We start from the raw sequence: 15,061 nt of genomic DNA, 5'->3' as shown, positions 1-15,061 counted from the left end.
TGTTGGGTAGTGATTCCACTGGGCCATTATTTACACCAACAGGTTAGAGTAGAAGCAGGGAACCCTGTGCTGTTGTCCATAAAGAAAGAGACTGAGAAGCATTCTCCGTCTCCATGGTTTTCTTAAGTAGCTGCCCTCACCAAAAAAATCTCACTTTCCGGGTGGGCTTTCTCCGGGTCCCCTAGGAGAATGTACCCTCAAATGAGGCTAAGAGGACTCATGCTACGGCAGAGGGCACAGAAGTAAAAGCATCTGGGTTCACCATGATGGTGGTGTGCCTAGAGCAGAAGGGACCCATCCGATCTCTCCCAGCCAAACAGCCTGACACACCAGACTTGAATTAGCACAAACAAGAAGGAGTCGCCTAGTATAGCTCCTGGACATTTTAGAACTTAAAAAGTTACTGAGTGACTGATTGAGCCCTTTCATTTTATGGGACCAGAAACTCAGATGCATAAAAGTTAAGGGACTTACTCAAGATCACACAGCCAGCCCCTTCATTTCCAGGTGCAGCCCCAGACCTGACTGTCTACATCCTTGGTGAAGAGGTTTTTTGTTTTTTTTTTTTTTTTAATTCCCTCAGAATGTTCCCTGCCCAACTGATCGAGTCCACGACTTGGATTTGGGTCCCTTCCCCATGGGGAGAGCAGGATGCCCTGTTTCTTCATTATGGCATTAATAGAAAGCACTTTTTTTTCTTTAAGATTTTATTTATTTATTTGGCAGAGAGAGAGATCACAAGTAGGCAGATAGGCAGGCAGAGAGAGATAGAGGAGGAAGCAGGTTCCCTGCTGAGCAGAGAGCCCGATGCGGGGCTCTATCCCAGGACCTTGAGATCATGACCTGAGCCAAAGGCAGCAGCTTAACCCACTGAGCCAGCCAGGTGACCCCCGTAACCACTTTTTAACAGTGTGCCTCTAGTGCATAACACATGTGAATTGATAAATACCTAACAGTGATCACAAATGACATTTTGGCGTGTGCCAAGGTGTACGAGTAATTTAGGGCTTTGGCATAGGCCCTAAGGTATAGGGGCTACATCTGTTGTAGTACCTTGCTACCTTGAAAAGGCATGTTTAAATATTCATGGGATCGGAAAATTCATGTCTGTTTTTTGAAATAAATTATTAATCAGCCTGTCACTTAAAAAAAAAGTTGAATTTACAGAGCACAAACTTAAACACAGAGTCATCACATTGTATCTAAAGAGTATATTTGTGGTTATACAGTCCCAGATAGTGTTTTCACACAGGCATCTTGTTTTACGGCTATTTTCTTGACTTCCCACGTTTTGTAGTTAGAGGACTGGAGAGAAATGGTCATAATGAATCTGTATGAAACGACATCGAGCCATTTTTGGTTTTGGAGCTCAAGCCTGATGAGGTGATTAGGAACAATCAGATCCTACTGTCTTGCGGCCCATGCATGCATTTTTTTTTTTTTTCACACAAGCGTTTTTAAATTTGCAAAAAGTCATGATTTTCCAGAGCCTTTCCCAAACCTCAAAGCATTACTGCTAGGGCTACCTTTATTCATTCTTCCGGAGTGTCTCAAGGAAGTTACGAAAAGAGAATTGGGAGGGAGGACAAAGGGGAAAATTTGGTCCCCCTCAACTTTCAAACCGAGATGATCCTCCGTGATGCGAAGCCTGTTGATAAAACAGATGAAAATGGGGCTTGAGAGAAGACAAGATCCTTTCTTTCAACAATAATAGTTTTCAGTTAATAGGTTAACATTTGTGAAAGTCGTTTTTTAAAACGTAATTTTAAAATGTTTAGTGGGAAAGTCGTTGATTTATAGGATTGTCTGTAATTTTCCTTTTCAGTATTTTGATTTACTGATAAAAATGGATCTAAAAATATTTAAGTGGTTAAGGTGTTTTTATTTGATCGTGGATATAATGTTCATGCTAGGTGATCCTGTGTATGTCTTTTTCCAAAGAATTCTTCTCTCTCTCTGCATAAAATGCCTCAATTGTATTTTGATTGGTAGAATAAATTCTACCAACAACATTATATAGATTCTCTCTGTCCCCTCTAAAAATCTACCATGTAGACTGTCACTGAAGACAATGGCTTTAATCTTCTGAGCCCAGGACAAATTTCCTTTTATATCCAGTGTTTTTGAAATGAGTGTGTATTGGTTAAACATTTAACTATTTCGTTATTGGGTTGGGTTCTTCATATTTTCCTTAGGGAAATGCTATGGAGTGTTCAGGTTGAAATTCCGTGTTGTAAATGTTGCCATGGTGAATGCAATCTGGGCCTTTACTGTTGGTTCATCTCGGATGAGCATGTTTCTAAATTAATCATAAACCAACCTCATGTATTTTAAATACCTTTAGAATCCCACTACGTTTTTTTCATGGCTCAAGGAAGGTTTTCAGTTTCTTCCTATTGTCACTCGTGACTCCCCACCCCACCCCCAAAGCCATAGCGGGGATTCACTGAAGGAACCCCCCCCCCACATCCTCACCTTCTGTGAGCTCTTGCCTTCATAATAACCTCGCCCCTTTGAGATAACAAGGTTCTGCATGCTCCCCCTTACGCCGCCTCGTAACGAGCTCCTTGAAGTCTGGAACAGCCCTGCAAGCTTGGGCTAGTCATTGCTTCAAAGCAATTACTGACAGATATTTAAAGGAAGAAAGCAAGACCAGTCCAAGAATCTTCCACTCCATTTAAAACAAAACATAACCCAGTGATCCCAGAGATTGCGATCAACCCCCAGAACGTGCGGCTGCTGCACCTGGAGGAAAGGAATGCATCTTTCTGCACACGCGTTCCTGAGCTCAGCGCGCCGGGCTCAGGAGGACGCAGTGTAGACGGGGCTAAATGTGCCTTGGGTGGCCCTTCTGCTGGCGAAAGCTGAATGTGGAGGGAGAAGGACTTCGTAGACATTTCTATGCTCTTAAATAATTTTAAGGTAGGCTTCGAGCAAGATGTGGGACTTCTGTCCTTGGCTGCGGCGTGACTGACTTCCGGGCTCTAAGTGCTGGGCTCCGGAGGAGAAAGAGACAAGCAGAAGACTCGATCTGCTGCTCTTCCTTCCAAAGACTCTGCCCGTCCTCTCAGTCCTCTTGTACGTAGACGAGTTATTTTTAATAGCCACTGTGGAAGGAAAAAAAGGCATTGTAAAGATACTGGTTTTGATCTTAGTGGCACTTTTTTTTTTTTCCTGGACTGCAAATAACATTTTCTGTTCCTTGCGGAAAGTGTTTGAAGGAAAAACCATTTTCCTTTGTGTGCGTTCGCGAGATAAGCAGAAAACCAGGCGTTTGGGCAAAGTAAACGATTAAATATTTAAATATTAACCAAATCTCTTTGAACGTAGTGTGAGTATTGGAGCTTTATTGTCCCTGAAAGTGTTAGCTTTCCTTGCTCCAATCTTGAAAGAAAGTCCACGCTAACTGATACTTGTGGGTGGAGAACCGCAGGGAGAGACGAATACTTTCCTGGGGAACAAAAACGGGAAAGAGAAGCTGGAGTCCCTTTTCTCCTTTTGCTTATTGATTTTTGCCTATTGTATGGTGAAGGAACTTTTTGTCCGGTTGACTGTAGACAGCCTTTGGATTGCCTGTTCGTGTCTTCTGCCTGATTCTGCAGGGCAGGCAAAAGAAATGGCCAAAGTGAGGCTCCTTTCATCTGCCGTAGTCATTGATGTTTTTGATTCCAGGAACATTCAGGACAGATCGCTCCTCAAAGTGTACAACAAGGACCCCGCACATGCATTCAACCACATACCGAAAACTGTGAATGGAGACATGAGGGTAAGTGTTCCCGTTCTAGTTTTAATTTTATTCGATAGGTCAGGCCATCCCTTTCTCTGGTATGGTCTCCTGATGAAGCCACACCCCACTACCGGGTTTCAAGGCTTCTCAACTCTCATCTTGTCTGATGACTCATGATTTGTGCCTTGGTAAAGAATTCAATTTTGCGGACATCTGGGGCAGGGGGACTGAAATAGGGCCTGGCACATCCTCATTTATCTCTGAGCATGGACTTGAGTTGTGTCCTCCCTCCAAGGGGATCCTAAAAGTCTTTGCCTAAAAGCATCTTTGGTCCGTACACATTAACTTGCTTAGAGGATCTCTTGTTATTTTTTTCTCTAATTAAAACTAACTTATAAACAACACCACCAGCAAACCCATGTCCAGTTCCATGTAGAATCTCTTAATAGCCTTATATCAGTTATTCCAAGCAAGCCCTAGTATTCTAATTAAATTATTCACCTTCTGATTCATGACTGTTTGCAGCTGTATTGTATTAAATATCATCAAACCTTCTCTGAATCCCATCGAAGGCATAGTCCAAAAAACTGCATGATGTGGGAGCTGACACTCTCTAGATATAGATGATCTCCGAAGATTATATCCAGACATTGAAAGCACCCAGGGGTGTTTTGAAGAGAAGAGAACAGGGAAACAGAAAAGACAGATTTTAAAAATCATATTAAGGCAGGTTCGCTAAAAAAGGGACTGAGTTTCTAACAATAGTGCTGTGTTCCCCTCCAGCTGTACCTCCTCCCCACCACACACACAAATTTAGAATATGCTGCACCATTTTATACCATCCTTTCTGAGGACTAGCACCCCGCTGGGTGCTGGAGTTTAACTAGGAAGAAAGTAAATGAATAGGTCTTCTTGCCAAAGAATCCCTGACATTGCCTATCCTAGCATTGTGGTTGCAATCCCGAGGTGGGCTCATCTCTGCATCCTGGATAGAATGTATCAGTTTGTTATTGCTGCTGTAACAAGTTAATACACGTTTCCTGGCTTAAAATGGCACAGATTTACTATCGTTCAGTTCTGGTGGTCAGAAGTCCCACATGGTCTCAATGGGCTGTCTGCTCAAGGGGTCAGTGGCAGGACATCCGCTTTCCTTTCTGGAAGCTCTAGAGAGAATGTTCTGGAGATCACGCATGTTCCTCAGCTTGTGGACGCTTCTTTCCATCTTCAGACTCAGCCAAATAGCATGTCTCGGATCCAGCCTCCATCACCACATGTCTGACCTTCCCTCTTCCACATTTAAGGACATTTGTGGTTACACTGGGCCCACCCTGTGCCCCAGAATAATCTCTTTATCTTAAGGTCAACTGATTAGCACCCTTAACCCCCCTTTCTTGTGTAGTCAGAGGTTTTGCGGATTAGGAAGCAGACATCTTTGGGGGACCATTGTTCCGTGTACCCCACATGGTATGTGAATTTAGGATCAAGAGGCCAGGAGGTCCGATAGAAAGTGCTGGAAGAATTTCTAGGGAATTCTGGTCTGGAACATGAGTGATGACATTGTGGGATCGGAGCCCATATTTTGGAAAGAAAGGGCCCCTTATATCCTCAACTGCTGATTCGTGTGTGTGTGTGTGTATGAAATGATGTGCGATTTGAAGTGAGGTCTGTGTTGCTACTTCAGAAAATCTAGGATTCTGAGGCTTATTTTTAGCTAGTTACACTTTAAATGTAAACCAGCGCCACGTGAAGACTGAGTCATGCTGATCGTGATACACGGACTGAGTGTTACAGGACCCTTGCTTTGTGTTATTTCATTATTCCTTCTCATTGACATTCTTAAGAGTCTTTGTTGCCCCTGGATATCTTTAATTTTTTTGAAATGTCTAGCCTTCCAACTGGAGTTTCATGGCACTCAGAGATCTGTTTCTGCTACGTAGAGCCCACACGGGGGCCCCAGAATCGCCTCTGGAAATCTTGTTTAGGGCTGGGGAGGACACCTGTTTTAACTCTCAAGCAGATGTGGCACCTACATAAGGACCCGCAGTGAGCACGTAGTGACTCAAATATCAACCATATGGGCAAAACCTATTAGAATTCAGGATGTGTGCTGTGGGTTTCTAGTTGTTCTGCTTTTACTTTTAGACCAGACCCTAGTGATCATTCTGTGTTACCCACAGCCTACTTCAGGCAGAATTTTTTCGTGTGAGGAAATCGACTGTTGTCCCCAGATGACAAGACAAGAAATGTTCACCATCCAACTCCCAGACATGCTTGTAGGTTTCCAACAAGACTACTTAGACACGAGAACTAGAACCTGGTTTTAAAAATCAACGAGGTTGTGATCACGCCTGCCGTTTGTAACTTGGCACCTGGTCACAGATTCCAGAAGCTTCAGACATGGAATTCCTTCCGCTTCACCTTTTGGCTGTGGAGGTTGGAATTCTCTGACCATGAGTATAGCTGCTTTGCCATTAAAGGAAAGGAGGCTTGGCTGAGCCCGGCCTGGAGCCCAGCTGCACCCCCCCCCCACTTATGGTGAAGAACAGAGAGAGAACAGAGCAAGGATCAATGGCTGTAGACTAAACCAAGCCGCATGGTGGGTTTAGGGCACTCACTCCTTCCGTATGGTTGCAATGTGCGCGTGGCCGTGAAGGAATTTGATGATAACTGCTCGCATGAGTCAGGGACGCAGCCCCGCGCCTGATGTCATTCGCCTTCCACCGCCGGCTTCCAGACGCCGCCTGGGACAGCCCGCCCCACGGCCCACTCGTTCCCCGCAAACACGCCGAGCAGGGAAGACGTTGGTTGTTGGATCGAGCAGAGGCGCAAAAACCGCAACCGCAGAAGTGCGGTGGCCTCCGAGACCGTCCTTAACAGTGCATTTAAGATCTTAGCCTGTGAAACCAAAGACCGCGGGAGACTCGAAATCTACCCGGGTCAGTTCGCCAGAGCAGTTTAATGAGGACGATGACAACGGCGGTGGTGTCCCCCAGGAAGCCTGCTAGACTGAAGTACTGACTTTGAGCTTGGGGGCCCCAGAGCATGGACAGAATACGGGCCTGGTGGGGAGAGCCTGCGTCTAGCTTCTCATTTAGCGTCTGGCTGAGCACTGGGGAGGTTCGTGTGTGCACGGAGACTTGTGGTTCTCTGCTGGAACGGAGCACACCCGGCTCCTGATTTTTCGCACATGAGTGCAAATCACCCCGATCCAATTTAAATCACGTGGCTAGTGTTTCCTGACAAAATTAGATAGTAGTTTTTGAAATTTAGTTCCCAAGGGACTGAGCTCACCAGATGGAAGTGGCCTTCTTGCAAAATTATGTATGTGCTCACAGGGCCTCGTCACTCACAAATGCACAACTCAGAGAGGAGCCATTCCATCTGGGGACTCTCAGAGGGCACCAGGAACTTCCGGTTCACCAAGCCTGGTGGCTTTTTTGCAGTTTCGGGGCTTTTCCACCCTCCAACGCACGTTGAGATGACTTCTGCGATTTTTGCTCCTGTCATTCAGTTCTTTCCCTCTTGTATGTCTTTCGTTTTTACTTACATGGGACAGCTCCCAGATTTGCCTTTATTTATTTATTTTTTAAGATTTTTAAAATTTATTTGACAGAGATCACAAGCAGACAGAGAGGCAGGCAGAGAGATGGGGCAAAGCAGGCTCCCTGCCGAGCAGAGAGCCTGATGTGGGGCTCGATGCCAGGACCTGAGCCAAAGGCAGAGGTTTTAACCCACTGAGCTACCCAGGCACCCCCAGATTTGCCTTTAGAACAGCCTCGCCAGACCTGGCCAGCCATCTTAAATACATCCTAATACCAAGATCAGTCGCTGCCCCCAGACCTCTCTTATTTCAGCTCTGCCTCTGACACCCAGGAACAGTCTCCTTAGAAACCTTGGGATTCTATTTACGCCGCCATTTCTAAATCCCTTGCTTACGCTCAAACACATCTCAGCCTGCTTCATTCATTAACTCCTCTTCCTCCTGCCCCTCAGTGGTCTCCAGTGTGCTCAGGCGGACTTCACCAGTGTGTGTGTGTGTGCATATGATTTTTTTTTTTTTAATCTGCATCCTTTCACTTGTGGTTTTTATCTTCCTGCTGACTTAACCATTACATCGATGTGGATGACCCTTAAAATTATAACCCCAGCTCTGCCGTCTCTCTAGACTTCAAGAGCCCGGTGTTTAACTTCCAAGTGGCCATCTCCACATGGGTATTCTTCCAATGTTTCCATCATATCCCATTGAAGAAAAAAAAAAATCGTAATCTTTTTTTTTTTTTTTTCCTCCGAAGTCCTTTTCCTTCTTGCTTTTTCTGTTTAGGCAAGGTAGAGTGATGTTGATGAGGGGGTGGGGTATGCATTTCAACAAGTTGGGAAGAAGAGATTTCAAAAAGTTGAGTTATCAGTGATTGTTTGATTGCCTAACTCCTGTTTCTCAACACTTCCCCAGCCACCCAAGCTGATCCAGGCCATCCGGGAAGGCCTCTTACAGATGCCCCTTCTGCCATGGCCTGCACTGTGATAGCTCTTCTCACAAAAGCTAACTCTTTTGAGCATTTACTAAGCACTCTTATGAGTGATCTCATTTAACCCCCCAAGACAACATTTTGAGGCAGTATTGGTTGGTATATGCCATCCTCTTGACAGCTCAGAAAACAGTTGCTTAGGTATGTTAAGAAATTTGCCCAAGACCACACAGCTAGAGAGCGGCCAAGCTGAGATCTGAACCCAGGCAGGTAGGCTCTGGATCTCCGGCTCTTAGCATCACTAGTGATCAGTCATGCAGTAGCATTTATCCAGTTTCCCACCTCTGCATACCCTAATCCAACTGGTGCTTCCCAAGCCAACCCCCTAAGCCCACCATCTCCCCACACAAAGAATAGCAACTCATGGACAGTATCATCCACAAACCAACACCCAAGCAGAGTTACCTCACAGTTCTTACTGCGGGTGTCTGAAATTCCTCTCCCTCCCCACAGATCTGCCTTTCAAAATCACTTCCATCTAACATCCAACAGGACAATTGCCCGATTCCTTCAATAAACCGCTGGTCTGGGGGGAAAAAAAAAAAAAAGGTGGGCGGACCCTGTATGTTTCCCAGGTCACGTCTATACCATAACCACCAAATGCCTTGTGGGCGCCATGTTGGGATCCTGACTGGAACAACCCGCTGTCAAAGACATCGGTGAAAGTCTATGGGAAATTTAAACATGTGTTGGGATTCAGGTGATGTTGGGGCACCTGGGTGGCTCAGTCAGTTAAGCGTCTGACTCTTGGTTTCAGCTCAGGTTGTGACCTTGCGGTCGTGGGATCGAGCCCCGTGTTGGGCTCTGTGCTCAGTGTGGCGTCTGCTTCAGATTCTTTCTCCCTCTCTCTCTGCCCTTCTTCACCCATTTTCTCTCTCTCTCTCTCTCAAGTACATAAATAAAACCTTTAAAGAAAAAAAAGGGATACGGTGATGTTAAGGGATAACTGGTCATTCCATTGGGTATAGTAATGGCTTGGTGGTTATGTCTGGTAACATGAATCATGCCAAGTATTTACAGGCTAAATGGCATGATGAATGGGATTTGCTTAAAATACCCCAGCAGAGTAAACCAAAAAAGCCGATACAGGTGAAACAAAATCAGTGAACTGCTGAAAAATGCAGGCGGATGATGGGAGTTCTCAGATCACTTTCTCTCCTGTTTCCAAATGGCTGAAAATTGAGATGTTAAAACATAAAAACTAAAAGACCACCTACTTGATGAAGATTCCCATAAGGCTTTGGCAGAATTCATTTTTCCTCTCCATCCAGGGGCACTTGGCACGTTGTCCTAGTGTCATAAAACATTCAGATGCCTATGCATTTCGTCCGCAAGACTGTAAATTCTCCAAAGGCGCAGACCATCTTGTGTCCATGTTTGTACCCCTCCAGAAGCCGGCCGCGATGTCTCACCCACGGTGAGCGTAAACCCAGCATGCACGGACCGCTCTCACCGTCGCGCCGCAATTCCTGTATTAACGCATTTTCTGTCATTAACGAGAGCCCGCTGTAAAAATACCTCTGTTCTCATCACCACAGAGAGCTGTGCTGCTCCTGGTTTATTTTTGTCATGTGGACACTTTGAATCTTGAAAGTGATCATTTTCCCTCTTTGTGTTGCTACTCTAAAGCTTAGAATTAAATGTGTGGCCCGCCCACAACAAGCGCGCGGGCATTCACCGCATGTGTTTTGTGTGTTGGCCACGTTCCTGGCCTCCCTTTGCGATTTTCCCACTTTCGACTTCTTGTCAGATGCTCCACTGTGACTTTTGGGAGGGAGGGGGGGGCAAAATGGTAATAATTTCCGTGAATTCTGTTCATTTCTCTGTGGAACCAGGCAGGGCGCAAGTGGTATTCATTCTAGACCATTGTTTTTTTGGATATAAGATAACAGCCTTTTTGTATCTTCACAGCAGGCAATGTGCTAACTACTTTACATACTGATTAGCCAATAACTCTGCCAAGGAGGTAACTGACTCCATTTTTATCGATGACGTGGCTGAGGCCCGTGAGTCTTTCCGAGGCCCACCCAGCTGGTAAATGTCAGGCACTGGATTTGAACCTAGTTCTCTCTGACTCTCTGTATTCAGCTGTAGCCTCCCTTCTTGGCATTTCTGTTAAGGCTTTTCAAGTTTTGATACGATGCTCCTGATGAGATTTCGGAACCCATTAAATATCCTTCCTTTTTCTTTTCTTTCTTTTCTTAAATTTCTTTCACTTCTTAACCCTGTTAGGTGACTGTATTATGGCATTTTTTTTAATGTTTTAATGTTTGCTCCATTTTGTTCTCTTTTCAACCTGGCTAAAAAGATACCCTTCACCCCCATCCCCCCCCAAAATGAAAGAAGTACACGAATATGTCATTTAGTATGTATGTCCGAAATGGGCATGCCTTAGAGCTCTTTTTTCCATGGGTCAGCGTTCTGGTTGAGAGAAAGAGTTTGGGATTTGGAGAGGGATGAAGTAATCCTATAGAAATGGAAGAGAAGAGGGGGGCGCCTGGGTGGTCCAGTCAGTTAAGCACCTGTTTTCAGCTCAGGTCATGATCCCAGGGTCTGGGGATCGAGTCCCACTTACGGCTCCCTGCTCAGCAGTGTTTCTTCCACTTCCTTTGCCCCTCCGCCTGCTTGTACTCTCTCTCTCTCTCTCTCCCTCTCTCTAATAAATAAAAAACGAAAGGAAGAGAATCCCGTAGAAATGGAAGCTTCCAGAAATACTCCTAACGAATCCTCTTGCAGTCATTCAGGGCTCTCCTCCATGACCTACCACCAGCAACCGTGATACTGACTGACATTCAAAATAATAACCGACCCCAGGCCAGGCCCTGTGCGGAGCACCGCGCTTCCATTCATTCTCATTCCGCCTGTGAGGGGAATTCCTGTTACCCCCTGTTTCAGATGTGGAAGCTGAAGATCAGAGAGGTTAGGGAGCTTGCTCGAAGCCACATAGCTGTTCTGTGGTAGAACCGGATTGGGAGCTCGGCAGGCCAACCCCAAGAACTGGCCTTCTTGATGGCTCTGGTGGTCACGACTGTCCTTCCCCACTCTGCTGCCTTCATCATTGGTGTCCATGTGCCACCCAAGTGCGAAGACCTAACTCAGAGGCTTCATCAAGACTTCCCTACCTCCTCGCTTTTCCAAGCTTCTCTGAACCTCCCCAGGACCTCACCGGTCTGCCTCCCTCCCTTGGCCTGCCGACATTTTTCCTGCCTGCCATGGACACACCTTCAGTTCCTTTTAAATCCCTACTTTCTGCAGGGTGAAGTTCCCATTCGGTTCATCTTCCTGCTCCCTGTGTTTTCCTCCAACAATGAGGAGGTTCTCATTCATTGTCAGGATGAAAAAGGGGTCCACTCGAGCACTTCCCCTATCGCAGACTTTCAGTGGATCCCCTCTTTGGGGAGATCAGTACAATTATTTGTAAATATTAATATGAATATTTGGAATCTGCAGCACATTCCTGAGCTTATCTCAGTGGTACTTCCTGACCAAACTAAGAAATAAGAATATCCGTCTGTCCCCAGAAATCCCCCTCCTATCAGTATAATTTCACAGAGTTGGTAACCCTCAAGTTTAAGATGAGAGTGACGGTTGGGTCAGGTTGAAACAAGTGATTGTCGGAAAAGCATACATAGGGGCACCTGGGTGGCTCAATGGGTTAAGCCTCTGCCTTTGGCTCAGGTCATGATCTCAGGGTCCTGGGATCGAGCCCCGCATCGGGCTCTCTGGTAAGCAGGAAGCCTGTTCCCCCCTCTCTCTCTGCCTGCTTGTGATCTCTGTCTGTCAAATAAATAAATAAAATCTTTGCAAAAAAAAAAAAAAAAAAGGAAAAGGAAATCTCACCTATCTGCTTTTTAAAACTTTCTTCTCAGGAGTTAAATTCAAGTGTGGTACAAAGTTTAAGCTAATTCTGGATACCAATTTAAAGAAGACAGATCTTGTTTTGCTGTATGTATAACTCAGTAGGACAAATCTTAACCTGTAGGTTGCGTTTAGTCAGTGTTTCCTGTTGGATACTCCAAGTACTCCAGATTCAACAAAGTAGGACTGAGAATTCTAGACCAGTTAACCTAGCTCCAGGGTTCACTGGTTCACTCACCCAACCATCACGCCCCCTCCCCTCCTCTGATTCTGGCTCTTGTGCAAGATTCTGGGGATAGAGTGGTGAGCGAGTTGTGGTCACTGCCCTCACCAATCTTCAAGTCCAGCAGAAGGTCCGAAGTCAGTAATCCACAAGTCCAAACATGAAATCCCTCGCGATACAGACGTCTGGATGTTTCCACATCAGATTCAGGCTCTGTGAAATCCTTGCCTCCGTTCTATTACTTGCTTGAGTTAAAACAATGGAACTCACTTGAGTGATGTATCTAATTATGCCCTCTTTATATCATGCTTCTCTGACAGGCAAAAAGATGTTTACGTTACCAGTGGTAAGGAATTACTGTTCTTGAAATGATTAGCGAGGCAAACGCATTGGAATACAGTGGCTCTCCAGAACACGGGAGATATTTTTTTCCTCCCTGGCTGCTTCCAGTTAGACTTTATTTTATTTTCCAAGAGGCAAAAAAGGGTAATATATGCACATATGATAGGCAGCTTCTAAGTGATACAAATCTCATCTTTCCTGCCTTGTGGCCGCTTGCCTCTCCTTACACTTTTCTTTCTTTCTTTTTTTTTTTTTTTTTTTTTTGTCATTGAGAGGTTATGACAACATGAGCCATATTGTATTTATAAACATCACGTGTTTCCTTGATATGGCTTGCAGTTTCTGCCAGACGGAACACATGGAAGAAACATTTCTCGTTAGCTCAGCATTGGTTTTAGTTATGCTGATTTCCGGGACAGGAAAAATGCCTTCCTACTCGGATTTAACTTTCATAGAGTAGAAACAAAACCTCTGAATGTCCGTGAAATGGTTTTAACAAGGGTGGATACTGCTCCTTTAAACCACATATTTTGACTAAAAGCTTCCTTCTGTTAAAAAAAAAAAAAATCCAAGCCTTGCATTTAGTCACCATAAAGACAGGCAGAGCTGGAAATCTTCGAGAGATGGGTAGTTTGAAGATCTCTGCAAGTCTAGAAAGTTTCTTCTAGAAGACAAAGGGTCACGGAAGATGTAAGGTAAGAACTGTACCTTTATAACAAAATACAATTTTCAGACTGTTTTTGTCATGCTTTGGGACATTTGCTTTCAACTGAGACAGATCTTCTGTGTTTCAATCCAGTGAGGAATTAAAATACCAGGTTTTTAATTTTCACTTCATAATGCACTGCTTAGGAGGAAACTTCTTTGTGATTGGTGATAGTCTGTTCCTTAAAAACCATTTAAATTACGTTCGGCTGTCTTCCGTCTGTAAATCCTACAATCTAGTTTGTGTAACCTTATAATTTGAAAAGGATTTAAGGTGTCCACATTTTCTGCCAGTACAGATCTCAGGGATGTATGTGTTTTGTGACCATTTTCAGTGTTTTCATGAAGATGTTGACTTGCATTTAGTTTCTGAGACAGATGTAGTTGGGAGGGGGACCTGAGTGTGTGTCCTTCAACATCTTAAGGAAAATTATTTTCTTAAGGAAAATTATTTGTTGCTTTTTTCCTGGTGAAAAACACTTCAGATTTTAAATTACAAATAGCTTCTGTGTCTCAGTTTTGACTTTTTTTAAAAAAAGGTCTTTGTAAGCTTTAAGAGTTCCATTTAAAACTTCTACAGTTTTACATAACAGATATAATCCTATTTTGTCAGGCTTAATGACTGCTTGAAAAAAGGCTTGGCAGAAATTATATGTACTTGAGATGACTTTTATCTTATTGTTGCATTGGTAAAGTCACAATTTTGCATTTTTTAAAAAGGAATTCAGGAGAGCAGTGTCCCCTTAAATCAAGTGTGTTTCCCTTTAAAGGTTCATGGATCTGCTTATCCATATCCCCGTGGGTATCTTTATCCCAATTTGAAGATGAGTTTATGTGCATGAAAAAGTTGCTACCTAATGTGGTCTCAATAATATATAATATATATTATTTATATATTTAATATATAATGTATTATTTATATATTTAATATATAATAGATAATTAATATATAATACTTAATTATATATTATATAATAAATATTATTTCAGGGCGCCTGGGTGGCTCAGTGGGTTAAAGCCTCTGCCTTCAGCTCAGGCAATTATTCCAGGGTCCTAGGATGGAGCCCCGAATAGGGCTCTCGGCTCAGCAGGGAGCCTGCTTCCCTTCCTCTCTCTCTGCCTGCCTCTCTGCCTGCTTATGATCTCTCTCTGTCAAATAAATAAATAAAATCTTTTTAAAAAATAATATATATTATTTCACGTAGTCCTCAGAATAATTCGACTTCATAGGTACAGTTAGACCCATTTTTCGATTGGAAAACTGAGGCCAAGAAATTAAATAACAAGACCACATCCTAGCAGGTAGCAAAGCCAGAGTTCAAACCCTGGCTGACTCTCTTACTAGTAGCCAAGAGCTCCAAGTCTGGAGTCGGATACAGACGACTTAGTTTGAAAGTAGGAATTACACATCAGCAATGCTTTCTTGACCTAAGAGAAATTATTTTGTACACCTTTGAATGTTGTTTTGTTTTGTTCTGTTTGGGTTTTTTTGTTGTTGGTGGTGGTGGTGGTTGGTTGGTTGGTAGGTTGGGATGGGTAGCATCCCAAACTAGTATCAGGCTGGTTGTCTTTTCCGAGACTTGGTGACAATTTCCTCAGTGAAATGAAAACAGTCAGCAGTAGATAGTGTGGGACTTGGGCAAACTACCCTTTCCTCCTTGCTTTTTCCTTCTTTGCTTC

At 44.1% G+C, this 15,061-nt stretch overlaps 1 protein-coding gene across 1 annotated transcript in view; it reads left to right on the top strand.

Annotated features, from left to right (window-relative positions):
• KIAA1217 (KIAA1217 ortholog) overlaps positions 1-15,061 on the top strand; it is a 290,673-nt gene that overhangs the window by 196,940 nt on the left and 78,672 nt on the right. Inside the window, 1 exon segment of the mRNA XM_004757614.3 lies at positions 3,673-3,766. Within this exon segment, the coding sequence (XP_004757671.3) occupies positions 3,673-3,766 (94 nt within the window).

Source organism: Mustela putorius, unplaced genomic scaffold, assembly GCF_011764305.1.
Source record: "Mustela putorius furo isolate JIRA1106 unplaced genomic scaffold, ASM1176430v1.1 tig00000827_pilon_pilon_pilon, whole genome shotgun sequence".
Lineage (NCBI taxonomy): Eukaryota > Metazoa > Chordata > Mammalia > Carnivora > Mustelidae > Mustela > Mustela putorius.
This window is presented reverse-complemented; position numbering and strand designations above follow the sequence as displayed.